Raw genomic sequence first — 20,530 nt, forward strand, 5'->3', positions numbered from 1 at the left:
TGTTAAAGGTTTTATGACATTCATTTTCATTTATTTTTCTTTTTCTTTTTAGGTTTTATGACCTCAATTACACCCAAAAAACCTGAACTTTGAACATTCAGTGGATTTTCTGTGGTCTGAAGTTTTCTTTGGGGTTTGGAAGCTTTTTGAGCTACAATGAAAACAGGCAACACATTGAAAACAGTGACATCTGCTGGCAAATCCCATTGACATATATGGGATTTGCAGGATCTTACATCACAAACTGCCGGCAAATCAGAGCACCTGTTTGAGCCAGAAAACCCCAGATCACAGAAAATCTACTGAATGTTAAAAGTTTTTTGGGTGCAATTGAGATTAGAAAACTTAAAAAAGAACAATTCCAAAAGCTTTTTTTTAATGTCACAATCCCTTTAAAACCCATTTTGGGCGGGAACCCCTTTTGGTGTTAGCATTATGTTATGCTTTAGCTATTGAAAAATAGCAGATCTACAAGCTCATAGCGCGCCACTCGGTGGCGCGCTATGAGCATGTAGGTCTGCTATTTTTGAAAAATCGAAGAACCACTGACATAGAAACATAGCTTTTTAAAAAAACTCATTTTCAAACAGACATTTTTAGAATCTGATGTCAGGTCAAAATGGGTTAAAGCAAGTCTTTTCATGACAGTAAAAATGTTCTTATCAAGTAAGTAACCACAGTATTTACTATCTAAGGACAACTCCAGAGACTAAACATATAGGCTCATTGTCCTACTTATATTGATCCCAAACTACTTGCCATGTGTGTATTTTGCAGAATTGCCCCAGTCGTCCTGTTTCCCCAGCAGCCCTCACAGCATATCGCTTTTACCCTGTTTGTTGCGTTCACAAATGTTTTTTTTTTTATCAGCTTGCTGATCAAAGATCAGACTTTCTAGTGTAGTCACATGATCTAGTGGCGATATCTTCATGATTGGCTGGCCTAGTGACAACCAAGGCATTCATGAAATAAAAATAGACGCCATGGCAAGTCATTTGGGATCAATACACGTAGGAAAATGAGCATAGAAGGCCCATCTTAAAAAAAAAAAGGAAAATGAGCCTATCCCCTGGTATGTTGTTTAGTCTGAAGTTGTCGTTTAGTGCAGTGTTCTACCGCTACTATTTCTTATGTATCGTTCCATAGCTTAATTGTTTTTTGGCGTACATTTTCTCTCCCATGCTCGTCTCATGGAGTCAAACACAATGCCCCATTGGCCAAATGAGAATCTGTCTGCGAGTTAATTTTGGCCCATTGCCTCTAACGACCTCAAATAGTCAACGCACCAAATTAAAACCTCCCTTCTCTGCAGCCAATGGCATTCCCTCCTATAGTATTGCTTATAAAGTCTTAGTGCCATCACATGTAATTGGATATTTCTATGAATACAAATGCTTTTTTTTTCTTTTTTTCATTTTGACCTGAGATCAGATTCTAAAAATGTCTTCTACATCCTGACAGTTTTCTGAAAAAGCTATGTTTCTGTCAGTGGTTCTTCAATTTTTCATAAATAGCAGACCTTCAAGCTCGTAGCGCGCCACTCTGTGGCGCACTATGAGCTTGTAGATCTGCTATTTTTCAATAGCTGAAGCATAACATAATGCTTATGCTTTTGGGGTTCCCGCCCCAAAATGGGTTAAAGTCGTAGCAAAAACATGAATAGACAGCCTGAGACAACTAGTGCTGCACGATTCTTGCTCAAATGTAGAAATGAGATTGCATAGGTGTCTGAATTTAGATTGTGATCATCTTTTGATTCAAAAGTTAATTTCGAGCCCTGGACTAACCGTTTTAGAAATATTTTTTTTTACAATGCAAAAATATCCCTTTTCTTAATATCTAATCATCTCTACGATCTGCCCACAGCTTCAATATCCCTTTTCTTAATGTCTAATCCTCTCTACGATCTCTATGATATCTAATCCTCTCTACGATCTGCCCACAGCTTCCGCCATTCAATGACAAAGTCTCCTGCGTCAGTCAGTCTTCCGGTAAGTCCATTGCCCGTTTATACTATAAATATTCCCAGATAACTCATTTCTATCTCATGAAAAAATAAATCGTCAGCTTCAGACTGGTCTGGTGGGCATAATAAATTCATGCTCTTACATGATATAACGACAGTCACTCAGACTACCTGAGTTGAATCCGTGCTGCCAGCCAGGCAGAGATGCTTGGCATATGTTTTAATTTCTTTCCCCCCCTTTCTGTCTGTAATCTGTAAGATTACAGACGTATTAGAATGCATCGATGCAGCCCTTATCATGTATTGGTTCCCACGCAACCAACTTAAAAAATGTATAATATCGGCTGCCTCTCCTTGAGACGGTGTCATCTTTGCTCATAACACTTATCCTCACGTTGATTTGTATTGATCATTTAGGAAGCTACTGTACTCCTGCTGTACCTTACATTATGGAGTCTGTGAAACGGCAGGTTTGCGGTGAGTTTTGGGTCCGACGCTCCTTGGCTTGATTAGCTGTCGTAATTTTTGCTGGATAAAAAAATCTCCGGTTTTAAAAACCTAGTGGCTTTCTAAACCTTGCCACTATATTCTCTCTCTCTTGCCTGTTTGTACAATCTGTAAGGCTTTGCATGCTCTTAAAACAGTTAAGTATCTCTTATCTTCTCTTGCATTTAATGCGTTTGCTCCACAGCAGTGTTCTGAGTTTAACAGATGTTTTAATGAACCGCGCAATCCGCCTGTATTGGACTAAAATGGGCATAGGGATGGTTTTCAGGATTGCTAACATCTCTGTACCTCACGAATGCACCTGCTGCCTTGGATTGAAATGATAAAACACTAACAGGACCGTCTAATCCCGGTAGATGAAGTAATGGTGCCGTCTTCATACCCTCTCTTAACCATTATTACCTTGCAGTCCCTCAGGGTTTGCCGTTGAGGTTTATGGATTACCGCTCGGCTGCATCATATCGAAGAGCACTTGGATGATTTTACATGACTTGCACTTACTAATTGTTCTCCTTTTTTGTTGACTTTTTCACCGGGCGCCTCTCACTGCCTAATCGCTTCCAAGTTAAAGTCGCCATACAAAATGTAACCAAATGATATACCGAGTACATGTGCTTTTTAAGATGGTGTGCTACTGTTCTTTATCATGTACAGGGTATTGGGTTATTAAAATATATTTTAGAATAAGCTTGGCATACAGTTCTGTGAAAAATAAGTACACCCAATTGTGTTTTAGACAGTCCCTCCAGAAGAATGCGGGCAAATGAATTATGCAATGAAATATACAGGGGTCCTTGAGGGGGTTCCGGAAGGTTCCCCAACAAAATGTATAAATATCTTAATCTATTTTACCACTACCATATCTACAAGCTCACAACCTAAATTGTAAATAATCTTGAAAGAAGTTGAAAAATGTGGAATATTGAAAACATTTGAATACAAATCTTGTATTGAGGTCCCTCGCACAAAATATTTTCAGATGGGGTTCCGCAGCCAAATTCATGTCCTTTGTGGTTGGAGAACCACTGGTATACCTAATGCAAAATGTCATGTCAAGGACTCTCAGAATGACATGTACCTCACAGCTAGAAGGTCCTGGGTTCGATTCCCGCTGGGGACGCTGTGGGCGCTGGGGGCGTGTTCCCTCCTCCACGTCATCAGTGCCCATACCCGAGGCGAGGTTGGCGAAAGGGCCTTTCTGTGTGGAGTTTGCATGTTCTCCCCGTGTCCCCTAGGGTAGGCAGAGATTAAAATAGGGTGCATTTTGCATACCAAAACTCAGTTTATAGCTAAGGGACGCAATAAAACAACGACCTCTGCATCTACGGTATGCACTACTGTTCTACTGTACTGTTTTTTTATTCTAGTTTATTTTGCTAGCTTTAGTTATAATAATACATTTTCTACATGAATATAACCACATTATTTATAACCATATAAAATGAAATGGGAGTTTAATGCTGCATTTTGTAAAATATGACTCCTAATGTCGAAGTGGGACTCATAAAATGTCCCTGGGACTCATCTATAAGACCATCCCTGCATCCTGGGACTCATTACATTGAAAACCTATTTACATCACTGGGTAGGTACCCTCACAAAAACATGCAGTAATCCTGGTCTCTAAAACTACCTCCCCCTGGCCAGCCGGGGAGGGGAAAGGAACTGGTCGGAATAACGTGTTCCTTCCACGTGCTACGTCCGGCCAGGGAAATTCCCCCCTGTCGGGTGAAAAGAAGCAGCTTGGACTCCTCATGCATAGAAGGAGGCATGAGGTCAGTCCGCTGTCCCCCCCCCCAGGTTGGCAGAGGAAGTGTAGCGCCCATGATTACATTAGATAATTGGCACTGGGTGAAAAAACTGGGTTGCAAAAATCGTGGGATAAAAATTATTAAAAAAATAAAAGATATCTACTTGGCCGCTGACCCCCATCTCAAAATGTGTTGTTCCAGGGACCTCCCAGAAGCAAATATTTTAGTTAAAAATGTTCACTGTAAAGGAACATATATTCAAAGATTTTTTCAAAGAATAGCAGCTATTCATGCTCATTCAAACCCATGTCAACTATGTTGTGCTTTAAGCTCAGTTCATAAGGAGTGCAATGGACATTTTATCAAGTAGAATTCACAATGAAAGTCATTATGAAATTGTATTGAATTTTTACAGAGCAGGTTGATTTTTATCTCTTCCGCTGCAATGTCTGTGCCACACCGCGGTTTGTTTTGCTTCTGTGTGTGTGTGCAGGGTTTGTGAAATCATGCGAGCCCCACATATTTTGGAGTTATGCGATTTTTGGGGAAACTTACAAAATGCATAATATGTGCCATTTGGCTGATTATGCATTGAATTATGCGATTGCATGATCAGGTTTTTCTTGTGGGACTGGTTAGACTTAAGAAATCATAATCCTCATTTCAACACTATTGACTGTTAAAAGGTTCTAATCTAATGCAATAAATGACTGTTTTTCCACAACTACATTTGTCCTAAGGTAAAGGAAAAGTAAGATTTTGCACAAAGTACATATCAAACACCTCCATCCAATTAATGCCAGAAGTTAAAGCAGTTGATAATAGACCGTCGTTAACCCATTTAGAACGAGATCCCCTTTTTGTGTTTTTACCATTCAAGAGTTAACCCCTTTAGGCCTGACGGAGAAAAAAAAAAAAAGTTCGCTCTGAAAGAATATATATTCAAAAATTTGTGCCACATTTTTACGATTTTTCTAAAATAGCTAAAGTATAACATAATGTTTAGTTAAAACACCAAAAAGGGTTCCCGTCCAGAATGGGTTAAGACGGGAACCCATTTTTGGGTTGTTGCTACTATGTACATCAAGGGATTTACAGCAAACTTTGTTGTTATAGGGTGAAGACCGGGTGAAGGGTGAAGCAGTATTGTGAAGATGTGCTTTGAAATGATTAATCCAAGCTTGACTGAGTTATTTGGCCATAACTTAAAACCTAAATCCTAAAAATGCCCTTTATTTAGTATGCACCGTTCAAGGACAGGGCGATTGATTAATAAAACCACCATCCTGACTAAGAGCAACCTGGGGACCACCATTCTGACTAAGAGCAACCTGGGGACCACCATCCTGACTAAGAGCAACCTGGGGACCACCACTATTGTGTGTGGCGGGTCCATCATAGACCCACCCCACACAATAGTGGTGGGGGGTTCATGCACCACAGGGAGCTGGAGAAAATAAAATAGTGATTTTGTTTGAATATTAATTATGCAATATGATTAAGGATTACTGTGATTATGGTAATCTCACATTTCTTATCACACACACACACACCATACAGTAAGAACTCCTGTAAGTTATTAAAAGTAAAAAAAGAAATGGCCAGGGACCACCTGCAATACCTGGTGGTCCGCGGACCACCGGTTGAAAACCCCTGGCTTAAGCTGACTCATAAGTGGACCTTCATTATGTCAATGACACACAAAAGGCAAATTCACAAAATGATTCCATAACCGACAGAAACACGTGTGAGGTGTAATGTTTTTGAGAGGTAGTGTACTACATTAGGAGTGGACAAGAATTCCTCAATCAATGCAAGAGACTGATGCAAAGATACAAGTAAAGTTTGAGGTGTATCTAATTTTCCCACTCAAAATACTGCATTTCTCTTTGTTTCTGCTAACTAAATGATTGCATGTATCTTTTTCCACTATCTGATTATTGAATCGGATCATCTTTAACAATCAGTAGTGTTGAAATTAGTATTACGCTTTCCTTAATTTCCATAAATGTTTTAAAATAAGTCATTTTCATTGGGTGTGCTTAAAAACTTTTCACAACACTGCATGTATTCCTGTTGCATTGTTTTTGCTCCATAAACAGTTGAAAATATGCCCATGTTTGATTAGTTTATACATGTGAACTTGATTTATTGGAATTTGGCTGATCAGTGTTTCTCAACTAGTTTTGCATAGCCAGTAGCCACCCAAGTTTTATTATGAATCATCCTAAGGGCCCATTCATACTCCTATTTTACCGCTGTAGTGCCGAAATGATTTCGGCTCGTCAGACATTTTCAGTAGCACCGAAGAGCCGACTTTAGGACGGTACCACCCCCCCGAACCTCAAATGACGTCACATTGTAGGCTCTACAATAGGAGTATATATTCGGCTCTAAAATAGGAGTATGATTCGGCCCTAAGACCTTGTGAACTTGATTTATTGGAATTTGGCTGATCAGTGTTTCTCAACTAGTTTTGCATAGCCAGTAGCCACCCAAGTTTTATTATGAATCATCCTAAGGGCCCTTTGATGGAGGACACAGTTCTGTGCTACCGGAATGGTTGGACAGCGACACTGCTTAGGAAACACTGATGTAAAACTATCAACTGAAGGGTTTCTATATTGAATCATGTACAGTACACGGCGTAGAGGCTTAGATCTTTGGTCTTTTCCTTCTACCTAACCTGACTGAAATGTTGTTCTCCACAGGGGAAGACTACCAACGCATTGAGTTTGGCGTGGACGAGGTGATGAACTCCGAGTCCATCGGGGTGAAGGACCCTCTGTTCAAGGTCTCCAGCACCCTCAACCCCCAGGCTCCGGAGTTCATCCTGGGCTGCCAGGCCTCCTCCCAGCAGTCCTCCTCATCTCCGACAGCCGAGGAGGAGGACGTGGAGGACGTCCCCGACGGCGCCGACTTCAACATGCTGGACTGCCCCGACTCCGAGTGCTCTGCCATGGACAATCAGGCCTGCGCAGACATGGACGGGGTGGACGGGGGGGACGGGGAGGTCCCCGGCAGCCTCGGGCAACGCGGCGAGCGGAAGAAAAAGAAAAAGCGACCACCGGGATATTACAACTACCTGGAAGGGTCGGCCGGCAGCAGCAGCAGCAGCAACAACAGCAGCAGCGGTGGCGGAGCGATGGTAGACGGACCGCCCGTGACGGGCCTGGTGAACGGACATGCGCCGCTTGGCGCGCCACAACAACAACACAGCGCTGAGGACGTTATTATCGGCAAGGCGTTGTCGGGGCCTGAACTCTCCTCCCCCGGCCTCGGCCTCGTCTTGTTGGCGACGTCGGCCGCTCCAGTGGCAGCGGCTGGTTTTGCCTCCACATCATCCACCGTTGTCAATCAGAGGACTTGTGATAGCCCTGATGAGTCGTCTTTGGACTTAACGAGCGGAGCCGCCTCTTTATCAGACGGTAACAATGCGACATCCTCCTCTTCATCCTCCTCTCAAAGCAGTGGGATGACGGAGGGGCCCAGGACTGCAGATCAGCAGCCAGAGCATTTGGCTCCGACCAGCCCTGAACTCGTGGGGGGTAGCGGTGGGCACAGCCCCTGTCCCAAATCCCCCGTTCCTCCTCCCTCCTCGGCTGCCGTGGCCAGCCCCCCTGCCTCCACTGCTACTGCTACTACTGAACGGGAGGGGGGGGAGGAGGCTGCGGACAGTGGGGTCACGGCCAATGGACTAGCGGAGCCCAACACTGCCGACTGTACAGATGGACACAAAGAAGACTGTGAGACTGGGGAACAGGCCCAGCAGGGAACGGGCCCATCTCCAGACTCTGAGGCTCGGCCGGCGGCGGTGGCGGCGGAGGCTCATTCGCCGCCTGCCCCGCCCGCTGCACCCACTGCCAACCTCCCTAAATCGTGGGCTAGTCTCTTCCACAGCTCCAAGCCTCCGCCCGGGGGCCCTCAGGCCTTTGTGGAGGTGAAGAATGTTGTGGAAACGGCGGTGGCTCCACCCGCCGCTACTATGCCAGAGCAGCCCGAGAAGGCTGGGGAGGTCAAAGAGAACCCTGTTCATGTTTCGGAAGATCCCATGGCCCCTAAACTTGCAGGTATAATTAAAAAGATATCCAGAGTCCAGGGTTTAGCTTTAATTCTACCACAGGTCGTTTCGAGGAAGCAATCTGATTGGTTGAAACAGCCTTCTAGTGGGTCAAACCAGCACCGTTCACCACCTAATCAAAACAAAGAATTCAGCCACTCTGTTTTCCCAGAGCGCTAGCAAACTCGGTGGCTAGGCTAGCTAGTTTATTGGGACATTTGTGGTCGTAGTGACTACATCTGTCATTAAAAAAAAATATTCTTTCAGCGATGTTCTTAGTTTTAAGGGTAACTGTTGTAGAATTGCAATATTACACTCGAGGGTGTGGTTTAACGTGATTATTGCCACTTCAGTGATGCATGCGGAACTCGACTTCGCCTCGTTCCTGACCACATCACTGTCGTGGCAATAATCACGTTAACCCACCCTCTCGTGTAATATTGCTTAAGTACATATGTTGTCATGAAGTGTTTGAAGGCAGTCAGAAAGATGGGTTTGTTGATCTATACCGTTCACCCTCCACTTGATGGCGACATTGAGACGTGTTATTGCCTTATACCATGTGTACAACCTATGCTACCAGGCTTTATATATGCCAAGTGTAAGCAGAGCAAAAATAATGGCGGTGATCAAAATATATTTTTAATTATATAATCATTTAAACTGTTAATATGTGATTGGATTATGTCTGCTAGATGTATTGGAAACTTTGACAGGAAAAGACTCGCTCACCGTATAGAAAATAGAAGTAAAACTTCTTAGACTGAGACATTATTTTATCATGCTCTTAAAGTGCTCTGTGCTCTTTAAGAGCATGATAAAATAAAATAAACATTTTTTTTAAGTCTCAGTCTAAGAAGTTTTACTTCTATTTTCTATACGGTGAGCAAGTCTTTTCCTTTCAAAGTTTCCCTTATGTTTGACCACCGCTACCGTAGTCAAGTTTGAAAAAAAAAGGACGAAGAAAGGCGCAACAGTTTTCTCTTTGCTTCAGATGTATTGACCATGGATCATTTAACGTGTTTGCTTTCGATGAATAGGTTGAGTGAACACTAGGTGGCGGTAGCACATTGCAGAATAATATTGAGTCATTTGCCACATGTGTATGACCTTACCTCACTGCCAGTATTCACCTTTTTCCTGGGCTGTGTGCTCCACTTCCTGTCGCTTTCATTGGTCATCTGACCAGTTTCATTGGATTTCATTGGATCAAATCACAGGAAGTGGAGCACACACAGCCCAGGAAAAAGGTGAATAAGGTTCTTAAGGTGGGGGTTTTGCACCGGCACATTCGTCAGGTTAGGGTCTGGTCTCTTTTTTTTCTGGTCATTTCCCATGTGAACAGACAAATCACATTCTAACCTCAAGCACTGGAGCAAAAGGCACAGCCTAGATGGAAGGAGACCAGAAGTCCTAGCCTTTACAGCATTTAAATCATCAAATGCCTTTTAGATCCTCAATTGCCACCAGTTGCATCAAATAGTTGAGGATGATGTACACTAGGGTCACCACTTTGCAGACCAAACATCATCCACCCCGTCCTCTGTGTTTACTGTTGTGAAGGCCTATTTATACGTCGTCACTCAAGATTTATTGCTGTTGAAAATACATTTTTGTGTCTGGCATTTGTGGAAAGCATTGCATTTGTTGTGTGACAACAGAATGTATTGGCTTTAAAGGACCACTTCACCACTTTTCAACCTATCTTCATATACTAGGTCCTCACTGATAATCATGATAAAATGGCACCATTTGTTTCTACTCTGTGTCTCATAGGAGGGCTGTGGGCAGTTCAGAAACCCGTCCACCAGTGACATCATCGATAAGGAATCCAAGCTAATAGAAACTGCAGGCTTTCTAGTCCTGAAAAGTTGCAATGCGAGAATGGAAGCCATCGTTCTCACGATAATGAAAATCTAAACATTTTTGTAAACAAATATTGTTTAAAAAAGAATCTGCCTAACAATGATGTCACTGGTGGCCGGGTTTCTGAACTGCCCACAGCCCTCCTATGAGACACAGACTGAGTAGAATAAAATGGTGCCATTTTATCATGATTATTAGTGAGGACCTAGTATATGAAGATAGATTGAAAAGTGGTGAAGTCGTCCTTTATTGTGAGGTTCTATTGTGAGCCTGTTCTAAAGTAGCACTCGGTGGATGGGCTTATTTTTAATATTTGCTAAACAGACTTTGACACTAAGGATCATCGGTATGTTTGGCTCATCACCTGCTGTTCTGTCCACACAGATACAATTCAAAGTAACAATCCTAAACAAAAACAAAAAAATGAATCCTATAAATAATGGCTTTTCTTCCCGTTCTCACACTATGGAGCATTTGTGATGTGTCTGTTCTGTGAGCAATGTATGTACCTTTTTACTCTACTTGTGGATCGACTTGAGGGACTTCTCAGAAAGAAAGTGTACCTTTTTTTGTGCCAATTTAAAAAAGAATGAAAGAAGAAAAAAAACAGCAAATCTACAAGCTGAAAGTATGTAGGGCCTAATTGGTTTAACGACTGTTCATTTCCCAAAGTACTTTTTAGTCATGTTAAGTTATTTATAGAGCTGCAACTTGTGTCTCTGAACTTGATTTACAGCAATGTCTAGATCTTCTTGGACCTTTATTTGCAACATGGTCTCTTTCTGGCACAACTTATCGAATTCCATGTCACGTTTAACTATCCTTTACTACATGGATGCTTGCATTGACTTATCGATCAATATCGGATTGATGTTGTTTAACACAAAGACGGATTGCGTCTATTCAACATCAACAAACAAAATAATTTAAGCGAGTTTCATAGCATTCTGGGGGACGCCATCAAATTAATAATAATGCATGATTGCACCTAGTCAGTGCAGGATCTTTATTGGCATTAGTTCAAATCAATAATTTTTGCTTGTATGTGGTCGATATAGTACAGTCGGGCTGTACTACATCGACATTCACTGATACTGTGTATTTGTATTGGTATTAGGGCTGGGACTTTTGGTGTTTTAAACATTATGTTATAATTTAGCTATTGAAAAATAGCAGATCTACAAGCTCATAGCGTGCCACCGAGTGGAGGATTTAGAATAATGTTTTTTAAATGTTGAGGTCAGGCCTATCAGATCAGACCGCTTTGCTTGGCCCAGTCGATGGGACATTTTTATTTTAAAAAACAAAACAAAAAAATACTCACTCATTGATTAACCGAGTCTCAGCCCTGGTAAAAATGGATAATGCACAAAAAGAAAATCCCAATTGGACAATATTTACGTAACGCATAGACATACACACAATGTACATAATGGCATTTTCTTTTGAAACCTCCTGTTTCAGGTTCAGTGTTAATGCGTTGTCTAAAGTGTCCACGTTACCATGGGAGCTGTGTTTTCAGTGATGGCCTCCCTTCCTAGGCGTGGTACAACATGTCCTTTATTCTGTCTCGACTAGGCATGTGTGTCAGTCATATGCTGCAGGAGCAGAAAAAGGAACATTTGTGTTATCTAAATGTAATCCCACATTGACACTATGCTTGCACAATTCACAATGACGGGTTGCTGTTTTTCTTCATACTTATGTGCATGTGCTTGTCACCTTTTGTGGAAAATGATGTATTTGTTTGAATCCGCAGAACTTATTGAGAATGTGAAGTTGATACACAAACCAGTGTCTTTGCAACCGAGAGGACTGATCAACAAGGGAAACTGGTGCTATATCAACGCTGTATCCTTTTTGTGCTTTTCCGTTTCCGTTTTTAAATTTGACTCTTGTTTGCTTATTTAAGTTATTTCTGTCTCTTTTGATAGCTGAATATGAGTTGGGTTGTTATATTCTGGTCTAACATAAGCCATTTTTGCCCAGATCTTGCATTGCTCAATTTGAAATGAAACGTGACACCAGTCACAAGTTGTCACATTTTGGACAGTATCATAATATCATAATGTCATACTAGTTGACGGGAGCATGTGGATAATAAGGGCCATAGAGGGATATACTGTGACATTTTGAATTTTAGTTGGTTGTTTTTCCTCAGCTGACACTTGTCATATTGCAAGGGAGAGCCAGGAAAATAGAATATTTCTTTTAAACTAAGAGACATGGCCAAGCCAAGAAATGTAGTTTCAATGATGAATCTCACCCAAGCCATTTTTCAGAAACTCAAGGACACATAATTCAGAAACTTTCTTGCTAATGTGACGAGTGTCTGGTGAGGGTGGAAAAACGCTAATGAAGTAACGCCTACAATTCCTGTAGTATCCATTTTTAAGGCATCCTAAATGTAAAGGCTAATAAGCTTATGCTACTGCTGTAACAAAAAGACATCCTGGGTTTGAATATATTACGTGTGTATATATATGTGACCAGATTTGACTGAGACTGCCATCGCGCAAATTACAGCTTTTCACCAGAGGAGAAAAACTGTAAATATGAAATAAATGCCCAAACATGTAGCTAGGTGTAACGTTAGAAACCACAGAAGTGAACCTTTCAAGCCTGTTTTCTCAAATCGCTCTCTACTCTATAAGCCATATCTCCAAAACTGGTGGGTCAAACTGAACCAATATATCAATTTGAAGCTATGATTCCCTGCTTTCATATGACATGAAAAAACTAAATAAAAAAAATCCAGTCAGTCCCTCAGTCAAATTTAGTCACATATATAGCTCAATGAAACTATCAGCAGTTAAAGACTGGGTTTGAGACATGCGTTCCAGTTTTCTAGCACATGAAATTATTACATTTATCACGTTTTTCGTTTAGTTCGTCCACAGTTTAAATTCAGTTTAGAGTTTTTCGTTCCTTATTGTGGAAGTGCTGTCATACTCCTGTTCCTTATTGTGGAAGTGCTGTCATACTACTGTTCCTTATTGTGGAAGTGCTGTCATACTCCTGTTCCTTATGCCAGTTTGTCCCTTGACTCGGAGCCCTCAGACCCTCCAGGCCCTGGTGGCGTGCCCCCCCATGTATCACCTAATGAAGTCTATTCCTCTGCATAATGAAACGCAGAGACTGTGCACCTCCACCCCCATGATAGACAACTTGTAAGTAATGTGACGCAGAGCACAATTCTTTATGCACAGTTATAAGTTATATATATATATGCATGGACTGAACGCTGGATTCATGTAGAAATTGAATTGATAAATGTCTTAACCCTGTTAAGTCACATTGTCGTTCTTTGTGTGCCACAGCGTACGGCTTGTGAATGAGTTCAACAACATGCCTGTGCCATCTAAAGCCAAACAGCAAGGTAAGATGCATGACCGCTTCCTTTATGATGAATTCCTGTTCTGTTCTTTAACTATTTAGAAGTGTCTATTTGTACGTCTCTAAATGTTTTGATGAATTGAACATGGTGGACCCTCTTGTAAACAAGTGTAATGCTTAATTGGGTCGTCCACTCACAGTTAACAGTCTTTGTATTGAGTTTGTGCTCGAAATGTACTGTAATTCTGCAAACTGTTAATAAATATTTCAATCAATCTAAATCCTAATAGACAGAAGTCTTGAAGTCAAACCTAAGCCCCCCTGGGTCATTTTAGTTCTCCATTCAAAATATATGAAATCTATTCATAAATAGGAACACAGTTCTTACTTGTGATGCTGAAAAGACTGATTTAGAATGGGGGGGGGGGAACAGCCCTGCGATCCAAGGGTGTAACGATAACGGAAATTACATCAAACTTCGGTACTCTTATTATCCTCTATGTATTGGTATATATTTACTTATTTGTCTGTTTCTTCCGGTGTCACTAATTATGATACATTTCACTATTTTCCACAGCAGCTGGTGATAAGATAACGAAAGACATCCGACCCGGTGTACCGTTTGAGCCAACGTACATTTACAGACTGCTCACGCTCATCAAGTCCAGCCTCTCTGAGAAGGTATGTACAACCTGCTTCTGCACGGAAGAGATAACGCTATGACTACAAACTGTAAATGCTTTTCTTATCAAACGGGGGACAAATTGTCACTGAAGAAAATGTACAGGTTCAGAAATTCCAAAAGGCTTTTATTAATGGGTGAACACACCTGAATTGAGTCACACACACATCCGTCATGCCAAGTCAATGCCTCATTCATAATTCTAATTAATTACGTTTAAAAATGTCTGAATCAGGAGGTTCTTGTGGACACTCAACATTTATCAATAAGGTTAAACTAGTCACCTCACCTTCTAAACATTCTTGGTTAGGGCTGTGTGTGTGTGTGTGTGTGTGTGTGTGTGTGTGTGTGTGTGTGTGTGTGTGTGTGTGTGTGTGTGTGTGTGTGTGTGTGTGTGTGTGTGTGTGTGTGTGTGTGTGTGTGTGTGTGTGTGTGTGTGTGTGTGTGTGTGTGTGTGTGTGTGTGTGTGTGTGTGTGTGTGTGTGTGTGTGTGTGTGTGTGTGTGTGTGTGTGTGTGTGTGGCTGTGTCAGTCAGTGCTGTCCACATTGGAGAGGCTCACTCGGCAGAATGTATTAATTAGATCTGTTGACTGTATTAATTAGAGCTGATGACTGTTCCCAGGGTCGACAAGAGGACGCTGAAGAGTACCTGGGCTTCACTCTTAACGGATTGCATGAAGAGATGCTGGCTTTGAAAAAACTAATCTCGCCTCAGGAAGAGAGTAAGTAGTAGGTTTTTAATTGTCTTCGATGCAAGTGCTGCATATTTACACCAGAGAGTTTAAATATTTTCATCCCGGGGGGGGTTGGGGTTGGTTTTAGATGAGTCTGTTTTTGGGGAGAAACACTGGGGAGAAACACTTTGGTGGACACAGAGCCCAATGCCATAAAGGGGACATGCTTAGAAACATAATTGATTCCCCTAGTCCATCCATCCATCTTCAACCGCTTATCCGTAGTCGGGTCGCGGGGGCAACAGCTCCACCAGAGTGCTCCATACTTCCAGAGCAAAAAATCCCAATTGGACAATATTTACGTAACGCATGGACACACACATAATGTACATAATGGCATTTTCTTTTGAAACCTCCTGTTTCAGGTTCAGTATTAATGCGTTGTCTAAAGTGTCCACGTTACCATGGGAGCTGTGTTTTCAGTGATGGACTCGATGCAAGTGCTGCATATTTACACCATGTTTGCAGAGAGTTTAAATATTTTCATCCCGGGGGGGGTTGGGGTTGGTTTTAGATGAGTCTGTTTTTGGGGAGAAACACTGGGGAGAAACACTTTGGTGGACACCGAGCCCAATGCCATAAAGGGGACATGCTTAGAAACATAATTGATTCCCCTAGTCCATCCATCCATCTTCAACCGCTTATCCGTAGTCGGGTCGCGGGGGCAACAGCTCCATCAGAGTGCTCCATACTTCCAGAGCAACATTAGTGACTTCTCCTGGGGCGAGACGTTCCAAGGCCAGTGAGTCGATGCGTTTCCTCCAACTGCGCTTTGGTCTGCCCCGGGGTCTCCTCCCAGTGGGACGTGCATCGAGGACCTCCCTAGGGAAACACCCGAGAGGAATCCTAACCAGATGCCCCGAACCACCTCAGCTGGCTCCTTTCCAGGCAAAGGAGCAGCGGTTCTACTCCGAGTCTCTCTCGTGTGACTGAACTTCTCACCCTATCTCTAAGGGAGATGCCAGCTACCCGTCGAAGAAAACTCATTTCGGCCGCTTGTATTCGCGACCTTATTCTTTCAGTCATGACCCACACTTCATGACCATAGGTGAGAGTAGGAACACTTCATGACAATAGGTGAGAGTAGGAACACTTCATGACCATAGGAGAGAGTAGGAACACTTCATGACCATAGGTGAGAGTAGGAACACTTCATGACCATAGGAGAGAGTAGGAACACTTCATGACCATAGGTGAGAGTAGCAACACTTCATGACCATAGGTGAGAGTAGCAACACTTCATGACCATAGGTGAGAGTAGGAACACTTCATGACCATAGGTGAGAGTAGGAACACTTCATGACCATAGGTGAGAGTAGGAACACTTCATGACCATAGGTGAGAGTAGGAATGAAGATTGCTCAGTAGACGGAGAGCTTTGCCTTCTGGCTCAACTCTCTTTTCGTCACAACAGTGAGCGGTACAGCAACTCCAATACCGCCCCTGCCGCTCCGATTCTCAGGCTGATCTCCTTCTCCGTCCTCCACCCACTCGTGAACAACTCCCCGAGATACTTGAACTCCTTCACCCTAGTGTTTGTTGCAATTCAGGTTTTGTTTCTGCTTTTCCAGGCCAACGTGCATACCTTTTTATTGGTTCGTTCTTTCCTCTGTGTTGATGCAACAGAGACTGCTACTCCCAACGGCCCTGAGACCCAGCCAGCTGTGGAAGAACAACCTGCTGATAAGGAGGAAGAAGGGAGCGAGGATGAGTGGGAACAGGTCGGCCCGCGAAACAAGACCTCCATCACTCGCCAAGCCGATTTTGTCCGCACGCCTATCACCGACATATTTGGTGGGCACATCAGGTAAGCCCTGGTAAAAATGGATAATGCACAAAAAGAAAATCCCAATTGGACAATATTTACGTAACGCATGGACACACACATAATGTACATAATGGCATTTTCTTTTGAAACCTCCTGTTTCAGGTTCAGTATTAATGCGTTGTCTAAAGTGTCCACGTTACCATGGGAGCTGTGTTTTCAGTGATGGACTCCCTTCCTAGGCGTGGTACAACATGTCCTTTATTCTGTCTCGACTAGGCTTGTGTGTCAGTCATATGCTGCAGGAGCAGAAAAAGGAACATTATGTGTTATCTAAATGTAATCCCACATTGACACTATGCCTGCACAATATTCACAATGACGGGTTGCTGGTTTTCTTCATAGTTTAGCTAGAGGGATCTGATGCTTTTGCAGTTCTCAACAGGCCTGAAAATTAAGGCCCAGCCCTAACTGGGCCCTAACCGATCAGGCCCGAGGCCCGACGCGACTAATTAGCATTTGATAACTCTACACAAAGTGAAACGTCAGTCTTCATAATAGATGAATACACAAACAGACAGAACAAAACTATAATTTTTATTATTATTTTTATTAAAAAAAAGAAATCCCATGGAGACCGAGGCCCGGCCTGGCCCTACTGATTAGCATCACCCTGGGCAAGACCTACGCTGAAAAGACTATCAGCGGAAGTTGCAGGATTTTAGCGGAAGTATCGCCCAAGGAAATGACTTTGATGCTTTACAAATCAGTTTACATTCTCCGCGAATGAAACAAGTGTTGTGTAGTGGCGGATATCGCCAGGTACCTGGCGATGCGATTACACATCGTTTCCGAGGGTCACGATTCGATTAATCCCGATTAATCCTGATTAATTGGGCTATGTTACGATTCGATTAATCCCGATTAATCACTCACTGTTAATCACTCAGTCACTGTGTGACTAATAAACAAAGTGCTTTATAATGATTATGAATATATATATTCTTTCACAGTGCATGTTTTTAACTCGAATCTTTGCTTCTGGCGGGGTCCATAGAAGAAAATATTTTCAGATGGGTGACCGTGGCCAAATACAGAACAGCAATAAGCAGCTTTCTTTAAAAAAAAAAGAATGAGTTTGTACAAGCATACAATAAATATATATTAATAATGACATAAGATGTCATGTCATAGAAATACATGGGCAGGATTTCGGTTGAGGTCAGCAGCACTCTGTCAAATTGCCTTTATTCTTTGTTAGGACAAAAAAGGTGCTTTTCTTTGTTTCCTTATTCAGGGATTTAATTTTCAGTTACTGAAGTGTCATTAAGGAAGCTTTGGGTCAGTTCTTGAGACTATATGTTGCACTTTTCTGTTTGTTTGCACACATTAAGGAGCATTTGGTTTAAAGTATTTTACAAGTGTATGGCAACATTTTGGATTCTATGATGTTGAGGGGACACGGGAACTCGATACATCTCACAACGTGTACAAGACCATATTGCCCACTGACATCCAGAGATGCAGTCAAGACAACCATCCCGATCCCGAACACACGGACAGCTGCCCATGCACTCAGAAAAGGCGACTAGAATTACCAAGTCCATCGGCACTTTTATTGCAAAGGATTTACGTTCACATTCGGTCGTGGGGAGCGACGGATTCCGGGCCATGTTAGCACTTTGGAGCCACACTACATCGTCCCATCTCGGCCACATTTCACAGGCGGTCGATGGTGTGAGTTTTATCGAGTTCTCGTGTCCCCTCAACCTCATACGATCCAAAATGTTCCCTTTCTGTCATCTTTTTTCTCTTCCCCTCCGCGTTGGTAACTCGTTGTTTTGGTTGTTGAAAGCTAAAGCATGTGCGAGCGCTGTGTGCGTCACTCTAAACAGTCCGGTACGACGACGCAGCGCAGTCGCAGATTAGTTCCGCCCTTTTGCTCCGGGAAAAAAAATACATTATATAATCGATGTTTGACATTTGTGCATCGATGAATTATCGCCCATGATGGCATCGCGATTAATTGACTAATCGATTTTTTTCCCCACCACTAGTGTTGTGATTGGTCGGGAAAATATCGTATCCGGGGGAAATACATCTGATGGATGTTCCGGAGGATACATCCGCCGATAGCTTCTCTGCCTTACGTTGTGACCAGGCTTTTCTTTATGCTTCTCTGCCTTACGTTGTGACCAGGCTTTTCTTTATGCTTCTCTGCCTTACGTTGTGACCAGGCTTTACTTTATGCTTCTCTGTCTTACGTTGTGACCAGGCTTTACTTTATGCTTCTCTGCCTTACGTTGTGACCAGGCTTTACTTTATGCTTCTCTGCCTTACGTTGTGACCAGGCTTTACTTTATGCTTCTCTGCCTTAAGTTGTGACCAGGCTTTACTTTATGCTTCTCTGCCTTATGTTGTGACCAGGCTTTTCTTTATGCTTCTCTGCCTTACGTTGTGACCAGGCTTTTCTTTATGCTTCTCTGCCTTACGTTGTGACCAGGCTTTACTTAATGCTTCTCTGTCTTACGTTGTGACCAGGCTTTACGTTATGCTTCTCTGTCTTACGTTGTGACCAGGCTTTACTTTATGCTTCTCTGCCTTACGTTGTGACCAGGCTTTACTTTATGCCTCTCTGTCTTACGTTGTGACCAGGCTTTACGTTATGCTTCTCTGTCTTACGTTGTGACCAGGCTTTACTTTATGCTTCTCTGTCTTACGTTGTGACCAGGCTTTACTTTATGCTTCTCTGCCTTACGTTGTGACCAGGCTTTACTTTATGCTTCTCTGCCTTACGTTGTGACCAGGCTTTACTTTATGCTTCTCTGCCTTACGTTGTGACCAGGCTTTACTTTATGCTTCTCTGCCTTACGTTGTGACCAGGCTTTACTTTATGCTTCTCTGCCTTACGTTGTGACCAGGCTTTACTTTATGCTTCTCTGCCTTACGTTGTGACCAGGCTTTACTTTATGCTTCTCTGTCTTACGTTGTGACCAGGCTTTACTTTATGCTTCTCTGTCTTACGTTGTGACCAGGCTTTACTTTATGCTTCTCTGCCTTACGTTGTGACCAGGCTTTACTTTTCGCAGATAAGTAAGCCTGGGACCGAGGCTAGATTAGCATACATTTTAGGCCCGTTTGGATTTGGGCAGAGTTTGAGAAAGCGCTAAGTGCGCCTCTCATGGCATTTCTATGCCCACGGCCGGGCAAACGCTACATGAGTATCAAGAGCAGCACCACCAGACTCTTGAACAGTTTCTACTTGTCCACAATTAGACTGCTGAACAAGAGCTAGGATTGGTGACGCCACACAGACTGAACGGATTGGTCTCCTTTAGTAGAGACTACTCTGTATATACACATAGGCTACATCACCTTATTTTTTATATGCATACATATTGTACCCTGTAGATTAGTCATGTACTATGCACTTTCTTTCTTTTAACTGCAATGATGAGCCTGCACAAACAAGAATTTCACCCATGTTACCTGTAATGTGATGTGACAATAAAGTTTGATTCTGATTCTGGAGAAGCGCTGGTGGCTTGGACCCGTTTCTCCGCCTAAGCTGCAGTGATTGTCAGTGTTTCTTTTCTTCTTGCCCTGAGCTTATTTTTCTTCTTGCTGAGTAGAAGAGCTGTGGTGTGGAAGCAGTGGTGTGTCCTTGCGTTTCTTTTGCTTGGCTGTGGCTCCGTTGCAAGTTAATACGAGGGCTGAAAGAGCATGGTGCCATCTTTATCTGGGCCCCCTGTGTTGGCGGTACCGCTGCTGGCCCAGTGCTCCAGACCCTGATCAGGGTGCCATCACAAACAGGCCCACTACCAGCCACCTCTAGTGTCCCTCTGGACCGGGACCGCAGCCAT

The 20,530-nt window shown here is 42.7% G+C and overlaps 1 protein-coding gene across 3 annotated transcripts in view; it reads left to right on the forward strand.

Moving 5' to 3' along the window:
* Positions 1-20,530, forward strand: part of usp10 (ubiquitin specific peptidase 10) — a 43,995-nt gene that overhangs the window by 16,369 nt on the left and 7,096 nt on the right. For 2 of the 3 annotated variants that reach the window (XM_083758432.1, XM_083758430.1), the window contains exons 3-11: positions 1,946-1,991; positions 2,384-2,443; positions 6,936-8,294; positions 11,910-12,001; positions 13,211-13,320; positions 13,471-13,529; positions 14,064-14,167; positions 14,791-14,890; positions 16,529-16,709. In XM_083758432.1, coding sequence (XP_083614558.1) covers positions 2,416-2,443; positions 6,936-8,294; positions 11,910-12,001; positions 13,211-13,320; positions 13,471-13,529; positions 14,064-14,167; positions 14,791-14,890; positions 16,529-16,709 — 2,033 coding nt within the window. In that variant the 5' untranslated portion in view covers positions 1,946-1,991; positions 2,384-2,415. The remainder of the gene's footprint in view (positions 1-1,945; positions 1,992-2,383; positions 2,444-6,935; positions 8,295-11,909; positions 12,002-13,210; positions 13,321-13,470; positions 13,530-14,063; positions 14,168-14,790; positions 14,891-16,528; positions 16,710-20,530) is intronic. The other variant, XM_083758431.1, reaches the window with a different exon arrangement.

Source organism: Protomyctophum parallelum, assembly GCF_964188405.1.
Source record: "Protomyctophum parallelum genome assembly, chromosome: 2".
In the NCBI taxonomy this organism is placed as follows: domain Eukaryota; kingdom Metazoa; phylum Chordata; class Actinopteri; order Myctophiformes; family Myctophidae; genus Protomyctophum; species Protomyctophum parallelum.